Source organism: Capra hircus, chromosome 21, assembly GCF_001704415.2.
Source record: "Capra hircus breed San Clemente chromosome 21, ASM170441v1, whole genome shotgun sequence".
NCBI lineage: Eukaryota > Metazoa > Chordata > Mammalia > Artiodactyla > Bovidae > Capra > Capra hircus.
The window spans coordinates 26,801,449-26,816,146 of NC_030828.1; the positions used below are offsets into that span (position 1 = coordinate 26,801,449).

The 14,698-nt window shown below is 43.2% G+C and overlaps 1 protein-coding gene across 1 annotated transcript in view; it reads right to left on the bottom strand.

Moving 5' to 3' along the window:
* The window catches only part of TMC3 (transmembrane channel like 3), a 55,029-nt gene extending 44,337 nt beyond the window's left edge, over nucleotides 1-10,692 (bottom strand). Inside the window, exons 1-3 of the mRNA XM_005695077.2 lie at nucleotides 10,604-10,692; nucleotides 8,569-8,715; nucleotides 2,336-2,411 (exon numbers count right to left, since the gene is read on the bottom strand). Of these exons, the coding sequence (XP_005695134.2) occupies nucleotides 2,336-2,411; nucleotides 8,569-8,715; nucleotides 10,604-10,692 (312 nt within the window). The remainder of the gene's footprint in view (nucleotides 1-2,335; nucleotides 2,412-8,568; nucleotides 8,716-10,603) is intronic.

A 14,698-nucleotide genomic window follows, 5' to 3' on the forward strand; every position in this document is an offset into this window, starting at 1 on the left:
TTTCCTGGGTTCCAAAATCACTGCAGATGGTGACTGAAGCCATGAAATTAAAAGATGCTTGCTCCTTGGAAGAAAAGCTATGACCAACCTAGACAGCATATTAAAAAGCAGAGACAATACTTTGCCAACAAATGTCTGCCTGCTCAAAGCTATGGTTTTTCCAGTGGTCATGTATGGATTTGAGAGTTGTATAAAGAAAACTGGGCACCGAAGAACTGATGCTTTTGAACTGTGGTGTTGGAGAAGACTCTTGAGAGTCCCTTGGACTGCAAGGAGATCCAACCAGTCAATCCTAAAGGAAATCGGTTCTGAATAGTCATTGGAAGGACGATGTTGAAGCTGAAACTCCAATACTTTGGCCACCTGATGTGAAGAACTGACTCATTGGAAAAGACCCTGATGCTGGGAAAGATTGAAGGCAGGAGGAGAAGGGGAGGACAGAGGATGGGATGGTTGGATGGCATCACCGACTTAATGGACATGAGTTTGAGAAAGCTCTGGGAGTTGGTGATGGACAGGGAGGCCTGGTGTGCTGCAGTCCATGGGGTCGCAAAGAGTCGGACACAACTAAGCAACTGAACTGAAGTCAGAAAGAGAAAAGCAAATATCATATACTAATGCATATGTATGGAATCTAGAAAAATGGTAGAGATGAACCTATTTCCCAGGCAGAAATATAGACACACTTGTAGAGAAGGGACATGTGGACGTGGCGGGGGGAGATGGGTGGGACAAACTGGGAGACTGGGGTTGATATATATAAATATTACTATGCATAAAATAGACAGTTAGTGAGAAGACGCTGCATAGCACAGGGGGCTCAACCTGGTGCTCTGTGATGACCCGAGAGGAGGGATGAGGGTGGGTGGGAGGGGATATATGTATATGTATAGTTGATTCACTTTGTTGTACAGCAGAAACTAACACAACATTGTAAAGCAATTATATTCCAATAAAAAAGACACGATCATTGATCACTATCATATGAGATATAAGAATGAATTAAGTCAACCCCAAAAAAAAAGGGTAGAGAAATGATGTTATGAATGAGGAGGGGAAGAACCAAAGTGTCAGAATGGAAAAATCTGCTGTCTTCATAGTGGATGGTAAATGCTTTTGGAAAACAATTGATTGATATTTATCAAAAACCAGAAAACATGGATCATCTTTTTTTCTACAGAGGTCATAGTTTTGACATGTATCCTAGAAAAAGACTTTTAAAAGACTGGAAAAGCCATCTGTACAAAGACAATCTTTGCAGGTCTGTTAACACTAATGAAAAATTAGAAGCTATTTAAATATCACCAGCAGGCAAGTAACTAATTAAATTAGCATACATCTTCCTGATGGAATATTACAGAGTCATAGAAAACAATAAGTATAAAAACATGGTGAAAAATAAAATAGCAACATGGAGAAAAATCCTTGTTATGGTGTTAAGTGAAAAAAAAGAAAGCAAGACAGAAATACTTGTGTACTATAATTACTCTGGGGCTTCCCTGGTGGCTCAGATGGTAAGGAATTCACCTGCCAATGCAGAAACCGTGGGTTCAATCCCTCGGTTGGGAAGATCCCCTGGAGAAGGAAATGGCAACCCACTCCAATATGCTTGCCTGGGAAATTCCATGGACAGAGGAGCCTGGTGGCTACAGTCCATGGGGTTGCAAAGAGTTGGACACGAATTAGTGACTAAACAATAACAACATAATTAGTCTGATGTGACTGAAATGACTGAATGTGAATTTTAAAGAAAGATACTAGCAAAACAGTAAAAGTTACTCTTATCTTCTTCATCCCCTGCCAAAAGATACTATGGAAAGTAGAGAATTATAGTGGAAAAAATAATTTTTTTCATTGTTTTTGAAGTATTTATGAAAATTATTGGAATGTCTTTATTAACAGATACTTTCATGTATACTAAAGTTCAACTGTAAGTAACTGGATGGGAAAAGTAACAAGCAATAATCTAGCACTGTATTATTAAATGAGCGTTGGAATATGCCTGCAACTTTCTCATTAGATGAAATACAGTGAAGAAAACCCACACACATAAGTGGGCTTCACTTGGGAAAGAGGCCAGATCATTCTCCCAAGGGAAGATCTCTTTTTTCTGATGAGTTGGGCTTCCTCAGGGAGCACAATTTGTTAAGTGACATCATCGGGACTTCAAATGCAAGTTTTGGTAAACTCAGATGTTCGAGCTCACCATACTGTTCAACAACTATTAATGAGGGACGTTTATAATCCATGTAGTACAGCAAGTGCAAGGTTAATTCAACTGCCTGGGCTAGGGGACCAGAGGAAGGGTGGGCACCTGCGTGTGTATGCTCTTTACCTCTGCACCAGCCGCTTGGTAGCCTCGAGTCCTGGTCAACCGCCCTTCAAACTTCAGCACAATATCTTTTGCTCGCCTGAGAAAGGAAAAAAAACATGGTGGTGAGCACAGGTTTATCACCCTGGTAATCTCGGCAACACATGTGAATGTGCAGTAGGAATAGATAGCCAAACAGTGGAGAAGAGATGCGCTTATGCAAATCTTGCATTTTCTAACTTTAGATAACCAATTGTTGTTCAGTCTCCAAGTCGTGTCTGACTCTTCGAGACCCCAAGGACTGCAGCATGCCAGGCTCCCCTGTAGTCCACAATCTCCCGGAGTTCGCTCAGACTCAGGTCTGTTGAGTCGGTGATGCCATCCAACCATCTCATCCTCTGCCACCCCCTTTCCCTCCTGCCCTCAATCTTTCCAGTCAATCCTAGATCAAACCAGTCAATCCTAAAAGAAATAAACCTGAATATTCATTGGAAGGACTGAAGCTGAAGCTGAAGCTCCAATACTTTGGCCACCTGGTGAGAAGAGCTGACTCACTGGAAAAGACCCTGTTGCTGGGGAAGACTGAAGGCAAAAGGAGAAGAGGGCAGCAGGGGATAAGATGGTTAGATGGCATCACCAATTCAACAGACATAAATTTGAGCACACTCTGGGAGACAGTGGAGGACAGAAGAGCCTGGTGTGCTGCAGTCCATGAGTCACGTCAAACATAACTTAGCAACTGAACAACAACAACAACAGAGACAGGGGCCTATATCAGTGAAATAATAATTCATTTCATTTCATTCATTCATTATAAAATCTTAGGTCAATTTCTTCTTTTCTGATTGGGATATAGGTGCTTTATGATGTTGTGTTAGTTTCTGCTGTTCAATGATATGAATCAGCTGTATGTATACATATATCCCTTCCCTCGGATACCTCCCTCCCCACCCCCATCCAACCCCTCTAGGTCATCACAGAGCACCCAGCTGAGCTCTGTGTTACAGCAGTGGAGCTTCCCACGAGATATCTTTTTAAGCATGGTAGTGTATATATGTCAATGCTATTCTCCCAATTCATTCATCACATTTTCCATGCAAGTGACTTTCTGCACACCTGTTTGGGTCAAGTACAGTGGAACACAGAGGTGCATAAAATACAGTTGTTCCCCTGGAATAGCACACTAGCTAATAGGATGACAGAGAACTGAAGCAACCATGGGAGAGGGTGGTGTGTAAGGACTGAGTAGGGGGCCGAGGCAGCAGTGAGCCAGGCTGGGACCTGGGATCCTTTCCTGTAGTGTGTACACCTGGACACACCTCCCAGACAACAAAATACAAAGAAACTAAAAAGGACTTAAAATAACTGCCTGCATGCACAGTTGGGGCAAATTATGGACAATAAGATACAAAGAGACCAAAACCCGAACTGTCACTTCTGAAGAGTCAGGAACAAAAGCAGGGTACTGTGCATGCCCCCTGCACACAGCACCACCTCAGGGTGGGCAGACCACCTAAGCCACCCCTCAGGCCTGACCCCTGAACACACCCACACCTTACCCTGCATGTAAGGAACAAACTTGTACCCTCCCCCGCTTCAATGAACTGGCAAACAAGGGAACCTGTTATCTGTTCTTGTTCTCCCCTGCTGCACCAGGGACCCCCAATAAAGCCGCGTCTGAATTTCTTGTCTGGCCTCTGGTTAATTTCTGTTGATTAAGGAGGCCAACAGCCAGTTGTGGATGTGACTGGTGATGGAAGCAAGGTCTGATGCTGTAAAGAGCAATATTACATAGGAACCTGGAATGTTAGGTCCATGAATGAAGCAAATTGGAAGTGATCAAACAGGAGATGGCAAGAGTGAATGTCAACATTTTAGGAATCAGTGAACTAAAATGGACTGGAATGGGTGAATTTAACTCAGATGACCATTATATCTACTATTGTGGGCAAGAATCCCTTAGAAGAAATGCAGTAGCCATCATAGTCAACAAAAGAGTCCAAAACGCAGTCCTTAGATGCAGTCTCAAAACTGACAGAATGATCTCTGTTTGTTTCCAAGGCAAACCATTCAATATTACATTAATCCAAGTGTATGCCCTGACCAGTAATGCTAAAGAAGCTGAAGCTGAACAATTCTATGAAGACCTACAAGACCTTTTAGAACTAACACCCCCAAAAAACATCCTTTTCGTTATAGGGGACTGGAATGCAAAAGTAGGAAGTCAAGAAACACCTGGAGCAACAGGCAAATTTGGCCTTGGAGTACAGAATGAAGCAGGGCAAAGGTTAATAGAGTTTTGCCAAGAGAACACACTGGTCATAGCAAACACCCTCTTCCAACAATACAAGAGAAGACTCTACACATGGACATCACCAGATGGCCAACATCAAAATCAGATTGATTATATTTTTTGCAGCCACAGATGGACAAGCTCTATACAGTCAGCAAAAACAAGATGGGGAGCTGACTGTGGCTCAGATCATGAACTCTTTATTACCAAATTCAGGCTTAAATTGAAGACAGTAGGGAAAACCACTACACCAATCACGTATGACATAAATCAAATCCTTTACAATTAGGCAGTGGAAGTAAGAAATAGATTTAAGGGATTAGTTCTGATAGAGTGCCTGATGAACTATGGATGAACATTCATGACATTGTACAGGAGATAGGATCAAGACCATCCCCAAGAAAAAGAAAGGCAGAAAATCAAAATAGCCATCTGAGAAGGCCTTACAAATAGCTGTGAAAAGAAGGGAAAACCATAAAAAATTGCAAATAGAACTACCTTATGACCCAGCAATCCCACTGCTGGGCATACACACCGAGGAAACCAGAATTGAAAGAGACACATGTACCCCAATGTTCATCGCAGCACTGTTTACAATAGCCAGGACATGGAAACAACCTAGATGTCCATCAGCAGACGAATGGATAAGAAAGCTGTGGTACATATACACAATGGAGTATTACTCAGCCGTTAAAAAGAATTCATTTGAATCAGTTCTGATGAGATGGATGAAACTGGAGCCGATTATACAGAGTGAAGTAAGCCAGAAAGAAGAACACCAATACAGTATACTAACACATATATATGGAATTTAGAAAGATGGCAATGACGACCCTGTATGCAAGACAGGAAAAAAGACACAGCTGTGTATAACGGACTTTTGGACTCAGAGGGAGAGGGAGAGGGTGGGATGATTTGGGAAAATGGCATTCTAACATGTATACTATCATGTAAGAATCGAATCGCCAGTCAATGTCTGATGCAGGATACAGCATGCTTGGGGCTGGTGCATGGGGATGACTCAGAGAGATGTTATGGGGAGGGAGGTGGGAGGGGGGTTCATGTCTGGGAACGCATGTAAGAATTGAAGATTTTAAAATTTAAAAAATAAATTAATTAATTAATTAATTTAAAAAAAAGAGAGAGGCAAAAAGCAAAGGAGAAAAGGAAAGATATACCCATCTGAATGCAGAGTTCCAAAGAATAGCAAGGAGAGATAAGAAAGCCTTCCTCAGTGATCAGTGCAAAGAAATAGAGGAAAACAATAGAATGGGAAAGACTAGAGATCTCTTCAAGAAAATTAGAGATACCAAGGGAACATTTCATGCAAAGATGGGCTCGATAAAGGACAGAAATGGTATGGACCTAACAGAAGCAGAAGATATTAAGTAGAGGTGGCAAGAACACACAGAATAACTGTACAAAACAGATCTTCACGACCCAGATAATCACGATGATGTGATCACTCACCTAGAGCCAGACATCCTGGAATGTGAAGTCAAGTGGGCCTTAGGAAGCATCACTATGAACAAAGCTAGTGGAGGTGATGGAATTCCAGTTGAGCTATTTCAAATCCTAAAAGATGATGCTGTGAAAGTGCTGCACGCAATATGCCAGCAAATTTGGAAAACTCAGCAGTGGCCACAGGACTGGAAAAGGTCAGTTTTCATTCCAACCCTAAAGAAAAGCAGTGCCAAAGAATATTCAAACTACCACACAATTGCACTGATCTCACACGTTAGAAAAGTAATGCTCAAAATTCTCCAAGCCAGGCTTCAGCAATACATGAACCATGAACTTCCAGATGTTCAAGCTGGTTTTAGAAAAGGCAGAGGAACCAGAGATCAAATTGCTAACATCCACTGGATCATCCAAAAAGCAAGAGAGTTTCAGAAAAACATCTATTTCTGCTTTATTGACTATGCCAAAGACTTTGACTGTGTGGATCACAAGAAACTGTGGAAAATTCTGAAAGAGATGGGAATACCAGAGCCCCTGACCTGCCTCTTGAGAAATCTGTATGCAGGTCAGGAAGCAACAGTTAGAACTGGACATGGAACCACAGACTGGTTCCAAATAGGGAAAGGAGTACATCAAGGATGTATATTGTCACCCTGCTTATTTAACTTATATGCAAAGTACATCATGAGAAACACTGGGCTGGAAGAAGCACAAGTTGGAATCAAGATTGCCAGGAGAAATATCAATAACCTCAGATATACAGATGACACTACCCTTGTGGCAGAAAGTGAAGAAGAGCTAAAGAGCCTCTTGATGAAAGTGAAAGAAGAGAGTGAAACGTTGGCTTCAAACTCAACATTCAGAAAAGATCAGGGCTAAGATCATGGCATCCAGTCCCATCACTTCATGGCAAACAGATGGGGAAAGAGTGGAAACAGTGGCAGATTTTATTTTGGGGGACTCGAAAATCACTGCAGATGGCGAAATTAAAAGACCCTTGCTCCTTGGAAGGAAAGTTATGACCAACCTAGACAGCATATTAAAAAGCAGAGACATTACTTTGCCAACAAAGGTCCATCTAGTCAAGGCTATGGTATTTTCAGTAGTCATATATGGAAGTGAGAGTTGGACTATAAAGAAATCTGGGTGCCAAAGAATTGATGCTTTTGAACTGTGGTGTTGGAGAAGACTCTTGAGAGTCCCTTGGATTGCAAGGAGATCCAACCAGTCCATCCTAAATGAGATCAGTCCTGAATGTTCATTGGAAGAACTGATGTTGAAACTGAAACTCCAATATTTTGGCCACCTGATATGAAGAGCTGACTCATTTGAAAAGACCCTGATGCTGGGATATATTGAAGGCAGGAGGAGAAGGGGATGACAGAGGATGAGATGGTTGGATGGCATCACCAACTCAATGGACATGAGTTTGGGTAAACTCTGGGAGTTGGTGATGGACAGGGAGGCCTGGTGTGCTATGGTCCATGGGGTTACAAAGAGTTGGACACGGCTGAGTGACTGAACTGAACTGAAGGATGCCAAGAATCCTGGTCAGTAACAGAAGTGGGGACAGTTCCTAACCCAGGCCCCTTCACAGACAAGCCTCTCTACAGGTAACAAATACATGCTCTGTCCTCCCAGACAGGTGGTTCGAGGTCCAGACCCAAGGCTGGAGTTCCCTGCTTTCTCTGCCTCAGCAACACTCCCTGAGCCCGGAGCGCTCAGGGTCCACTGCTCTTTCTGCCTTCCACAGACCTGGTGAGTCTCCAAAGGTCCAATTACCGGAGCATTGCTCCAGTAGTTTCTCAAGGTGACTGGGAGGAGACAGGTGACAGGGGATGACAAATGCAGGTCTTGAAGGGCGAGCTGTTCTCCGAGAGATTGATGGCTGGCCTGCGCCTCCCTGGTATCGGTGTCTCAGAGCCCTGGCTACACTTACGGAGGAAGGCCTGGTTCATTCCTTGAATCCTGACTGAAAAGGTATCATTTGCTTTCCTCTCCCTGCAGGTTAAAAAAGACTCACCCTTTTACAGTTCAGATAATCATTAACCATCAGAGTTTCTGTATGCTTTTCAAAATTCTGATAGAATACATGACTTAGATTTTTTATGTGGACCATTTTTAAAGACTTTATCAATATGTTACAATATTGCTTCTGTTTCATGTTTTGGGTGTTTTTTTGTTTTTTTTTTTTTGGCCCCGAGGCAGTGGGATCTTCCCTCCTTGACCAGGGAAGGGACCCACAGCCTCTGCATTGGAAGGCAAAGTCTCAACCACTGGACCACCAGTGAAGTCCCTACATGACTCTGTGTGTTTTATTGAAATAGAGTTGATTTCTGGAGAAGGCCTTGGCAATCCTCTCCAGTATTCTTGCCCGGAGAATCCCATGGACAGAGGAGCCTAGCAGGCTACAGTCCTTGAGGTCACAAAGAGTCAAACAGGGCTGAAGCAGATTAGCACACATGCACTTGCAATAACCAACTGGTGCTGTCGGGGCCCTTACCTCAGCGCCCTCAGCTTCTGCCCCATGGTCCAGGGTCGACAGCGAATGTTTGCCATGAGATCTTTCTGGAACTGTATGTTCTGAAAGATTTGTTCTGGATCATGGCTGTCCCCCGTTTCATCTGCAGTAAAGCTGTCCTCCAAGTTGCTGAATGGATCAGGGCATTAAGGAGGAAATCAGATTAGTAGAATTACTTCCAGCCAAGATCTTGCCCTGGGTAAGTTCAGCCTCTTGCTCTCTGGGGGTCATCTGTATGAAGCTGGTGTGTGTGGAAGAAGAGGAGAGGGATCTGGGGTGTTGGAGAGAGAATCCAGTAGTGTTAGCAGCCATTGGAACATATTCACTGGGTTCTATAACTTTGATGGGTCAGTGAAAGACAAAAGCTTCGAAGGATAAAAGATGTTACCAGAAGCTGTCGTAAAAGGAACCGAGAAAATACTTATGTAGGATTCCTGAAGAGCAGCATCTTTGGTGGTAAAACAATTTCTTTTACAGGCTAACTGAAATAATCAGCTTAATTTTAAAGAAAGGACTCCTCCTGCCCCCTAACTCTGGAAGTAAAATAAATAAAAGTCAAAGTATCTCATCTAGAGAGCCCCCCGACTCTGCAATCCTGCTTGGATTCATTTGAAATCTGAGATAAGGATGGGAGACAGACAGCCGTTTCTATGAACAAATTAGCTAAACAAATTTACACAAGCAAATATTTCAGGATATTAGTTACTCTCTAAGGAGAACAACTTTCCAATGTGTAGCAATGTTTATTCCCAGTGAAAGTGAATACACTAATTCCAACGCAAATTTTTTTCTGTAATGTTACATATTATTTTTTATTTATTGTAATATAATTGCTTTACAATGTTGTGTTAGTTTTGTAACTGTAATTAAAGGTTAATTTTGAATTTATGTTGGAACTGCTTCTGTGACTTTAACCCTTTTTTGTTATTAAACATACATGATGGCCTTCTTGAGCCGCCCATCTGTGAAGGACTGCAAGGGAGTGAAACTAACACATCCCCCTGCCTGAGGCTTGCCATTCTAGAGGATACTTGTAAGCATTGAAGTCTTCTTACTTTTGTTTCCTCACTTCCCCCCATCTCTGATCAAGGAAAGGACCAGGCAACCAAGCCGTAACAAGATGGTTATTTTGAGGCACTGGCCTGCCATCTTTTCTGACAACCGGCTCCCCAGTTAAAATCTATTCCTTGCCTCAACCCCTCCTCTCTCAGATTCGTTGGCCTGTCATTTGGCAAGCAGAGTCAGCTTGGACTCCGTAACAGTTTCTGCTGTACAATGAAGTGAATCAGCCTAAAGTATGACATATATCCCCTCCCCCTTGGACCGTGCCCCGCCACCCCCCAGCCCGCCCATCCTTGTAGAGCAACACAGAGCACCTGAGCTGAGCTTCCTGTGCTCAATTCAAAAGGACACATGTACCCTAAAGCAACTTTTCAGGAGGGGATAAAGAGTATTGTGCTATGGCTATTTTTCCAAGGAAGCACTTAAAGGTAAGGGGAAATAATGCCTTTGTTTTTTTCTAATTCAGATTGTTTTTCCTTACTCCAAGGAGAATTTTCTCCAGCTTCTCTGGATTTATGGAGGTTTTAATATACCTTTGTAAATGTTTAACAAATTCAAGTAACACTCCCCCTCTTCTAACTAGTCTATATTCTAACAGAAACCTCATTTATTATGACTGATGTATCATCTGCTCTCTCTTGATATTGCTGATGGAGTAAAAGAGAAGAGAAAATGGATAAAGCACGGCTGTGGGTTTGGCCAGCAATAAAGGCAGGTTGGGGTGTAAGCTTTTCGATGCGGATCGGAAGCAGGTAGACACTACCCTCTGTGCACATGGCTAAGGTTGTCTTCCTTGACAGATAAGCCTGGATAAAGGAGTTTCTGAGCTTACTCTGAAGGAGAACCCAGGAAGATGGACACTTGGTCCTCTGGAGAGATGCAAGCAAGGGGGACCCAGGCTTTTCCTCCTCACACACCTGCTTTCACTGCTCAGTGGATGGGCGGGACGGCTCACCTGAGCAGCAGGGACTCCTGATAGAAGTAGTGCTGGTTGGCGTTTCTCCGGATGCTTCTAAAACGCGGGGATGCCTTCGGTGGTTTCATGGGAGCCAGCTGGCTGCCAGGGATCAGGAGGGGTGAGCAGGGCGCTGAGAAGCAGGCAGGCAGGAGTCTGCTGTGCGAGTTGCTCTGCCCTCCAGTTCTCAGGAGCAGGTCTGTGCGTCTGCAGTGATGCTCTGAGCAGTGGAGAAGCCAGGAAGCCACTCATGCATATGCATGTTAAGGTGGCTGTGACAGCAGAGATTGGCTGGAGTTGAGACAGCCGAAGGCAAGAGGCTTGGCCAGGTGATCTAGGACCACTTGGTGCTGCCCAAATAACCACATGGGTGACCCCTTGTGCCAGGAAGGGCTCTGCTGTTTGCAAAGCACTTTTTATCTGTTACCATAACTGGTGTTCAGAAAATATTTAGGGAGGATGCAAGGCATAGCTTGTTTGTTTAGTTTTTTAATTACCAAAAAGGAAGTTTAGAGACAGTAAGAATCTTGTCATGCCCATGTAATAGGGAAGAATAAATCTGACTCCAGATTAGATCATTTCTTTTATTTTAACCTTTGTATTCTATTGTGTTAAGAATGTCACCTATAGCTTGAAATACACAGGATAGCCCATTCTCAAGGCTCTGACTTTTAAGGGTGTAACGCTTTTCCATTCCTATAGAGACAAAAAGTTGCAGAACAGAGAACAGTTTCTCCTCTTGGAGATCTATAGGAATACTTGATCTATCTGGACACCTATGGGAACAAAGGACTCCTACACCAAGACTCTGCAATGATCAACCACGCCTCCTCCCTTGCGTGCAGTCGCTTCAGTCACCTGCAATTCTTTGTGACCCCACGGATGGTAGCCCGCCAGGTTTCTCTGTCTATGGGATTCTCCAGGAAAGAATACTGGAGTGGGTTGCTACGCCCTCCTCCAGGGGATCTTGCCCCCAGAGATTGAACCCCAGAGAACACTTCTCATCAGAGAGGTGTCTCTTATGTCTCCTGCATTGACAGGCAGGTTCTTAACCACTAGCTCTACTTTACCACTAGTTACCACTCTTCACCACTACCGCTATTATCAGCTTAATTTTTCTGTTTTGAAAAAAGCCAAACCTACAGAAATGTTGATAGAACAGTACAAAACATACAAGTACTGTATTCATAACCTAGACCCACCAATTGCTAACATTTTGTCACATTTGCTTGATTTTTATCTATACATTTCCCCCCTACACTATTTAAAAGTAACTAAAGGGGACTTCCCTGGTGGTCCAGTGGTTAAGACTCCATGCTTCCAATGCAGGGGATGCAGGTTTGATCCCAGGTTGGGGAACTAGATCCCACATGCCATGCGGTGCAGTCAAAAAAAAACTATCAAAAAAGTGGGCTTCCCAGGTGGTGCTGGTGGTAGAGAACCTGTCTACCCCTGCAGGAGACATGAGAGATGCAGGTTTGATCCTTGGGTCGGGAAGATCCCCTGGAGAAGGAAATAGCAACCCACTCCAGTATTCTTGCCTGGAGAATCCCATGGACAGAGGGCCTGGTGGGCTACAGTTCGTATTGTCACACAGAGTCGGACATGACTGAAGTGACTTAGCACAAATGCACGTCAAGAAAGTAGCTTAGAGAGGGTAAGAAACTTGTCCCTGTTCATGTAATAGGGAAGAATAAATCTAACTCCATATTAGATTTGTTTCTTTCAAACAAGATGAATTCTTTAAAGATGGATTCTTTAACTTTTGAATTCATCTTTAAGTCCAGGACTTTCCAAAAGTTTCACCACATAAACCTCCATTTAAAAAAAAAAAGATTGACACAAGAAATTATTTGCTTGCAGTTAGGTTGGTTGAGCTGAACTAGAAAAGGCCCTTTCTGTTGAAGACTCTGCATTGTCAGTACACTAGAGACACCACAAAGAGGTGAGTCATGGAATGGGCCAAGCACTAGGCAACCGGGCAGAAAGGAAATCCGTTAGCAACTCCAGGCTTAGGGCTTAGGAGGGAGACTGCATTCATGCATTCTTTTATTCATTTATTAGTAAGTCATTAGATTCCTCTTTCTGTCTGTCATGCGTCGGTACGACAAGCAAAGCCAGAACCCTAGCCTGGGATCTTGGGGTTCTGGGGCTGCCAGACAGGTGTTTAGATCCCTGGGCTCAGGGTCCGGGAATGAAACAGAGGCCTGGGCACCACAGCTGGCCCTCACTCAAGATGGACTTGGGGCCTTGTGACATCTGGTCACCTGTCTGTTAATCTGCCTGAGGTCATTAGACCTGATAGTCCATCTAGCAATACTAGATAAAATTTGTGTATATCAAATGGACAAAATGGCATATATAATAGAATTGCTTCTATTGGTTGGTTTGTGTGTGTGTTATTTTTTTAGGAAATGGTAATCCATTCGACTTTTCTTGCCTGGGAAATCCCATGGACAGAGGAACCTCGTCAGCTACAGTCCATGGGGTCACAAAGAGTCAAACACGACTGAGCGATTATATATATATATATATATTTGTGTTTTTAGAGGGGTGAAATTGAAAGTGTTAGTCACTCAATCGTGTCCAACTCTGCTACCCCATGGATTGTAGCCCGCCAGATTCCTCTGTCATTTAGAGAGATAGGAAAAGGTAACAATAGCAAATTTTAAAGGATTCTATAGGGATTTATTAAAACAAATTATGATGTGTTTTTTGAAGATTGGTAGAATGAGCTTTAATGTGCTCTGATGTGTGTGTGGTCTTTTTATGGTTTCCTTCTCCTGATTTTTAAAATTCTTTTTGAGTCCACCGAGCAGTCATTGTGGCGATGAGCGCAAGGTGAGGGGGTCGTTGCCGCTCCTTAGCCCCAGCACAAGGGACTCAGATTCACACACACCCGGCTCCCTTCCTGCCTAGTTCCTCTCTGGGCCTCAGCTCCTCTGGGCTCCCCAGGGCTGGTTGGAAAGAGGAAGTGCAGGCCGGAGATGTTAATTTCTGAGTGCTGGGAATAAATGACTGGGCTTGCATCTGACTTCCTCTGACAATCTGATTAGCGGCTTTAGACGTGCTGGATGGCTTTAAGTTAAGCCAGCATGTGCATGTAGATAAATGACTAAAACTCCCTCCAATGCTAATAGTGGAAACACTTTAAAAAATCAGAAAGGATCCAGTGTCAAGGTGCACTAAAACCATTATTTTCCAGATCGACTGCTTACAAGTTCTGGGGGGTGTGAGAAGGAGGAAGATAAACAATATTGAAAAGGAGAGAAAAGTCACGTGGAAGTCTATTTGTATAACATACAAATCCCTTTCAGTTGGAAAAAAATAAAAATTTGTTATGAATCCCAGGAGGTTTTAACAGAAATCATGAGGCGGCTTAGCTTACAGGCAAAATAACACATTCATTCCCTTCATCATCTACAAAAGGCACTCCCCACCCCACCAACTCCCCACTTGCTGCTAAGTGAATACTAATACCCCTAAGGTACCATCTGAGTCCCATCAGCAATGCCAAGCTCCCTTTTCTAAGTTATCAAGTGTTTAGCTCTGCATTTTACAAGAGAGACGCTTCCATTTCTGAGATATATTTACGTGCCTGTTATATTGTCTGAGTGACACTAAAAGCTTTTGCTTTTAGTTTAGAATTACAATTTGGGTCCAGAAAATGTTATTTAGGGGAGACGTTCAAGAATTGTTTCCAGTTTTCTAAATAACAAGGGAATTTGTTGAAACATGAGAGCAAATTACTGTTGTTGAATTCCTCCTGAAATCATCTCCTGCAGATTGAAGTTGAAACTGAGCAGACAGTGAGATTTCCATGAGGGAGACTGCGATACTTTGTTACTCATTTAGTTATGAGAGGTTGACCACAGGGCAGGAGGGTGGGGTTGTCCTCTGCTACACTTGCCCCTGCAGTAAGTGAAGGCAGATTGTCACCACCCCAACAGAATCCTGTGGAAGAAGGCAATGACTGTTAGAGGGGTTGCAACTGGGATACGAAAATAGAGATCTCCTGTCCGGCTCTGCAGTTGTGCTTCCTCAAAAAAACAAGAAATTCTTTTTCATAGATGATTATATCTAGACACATAAACT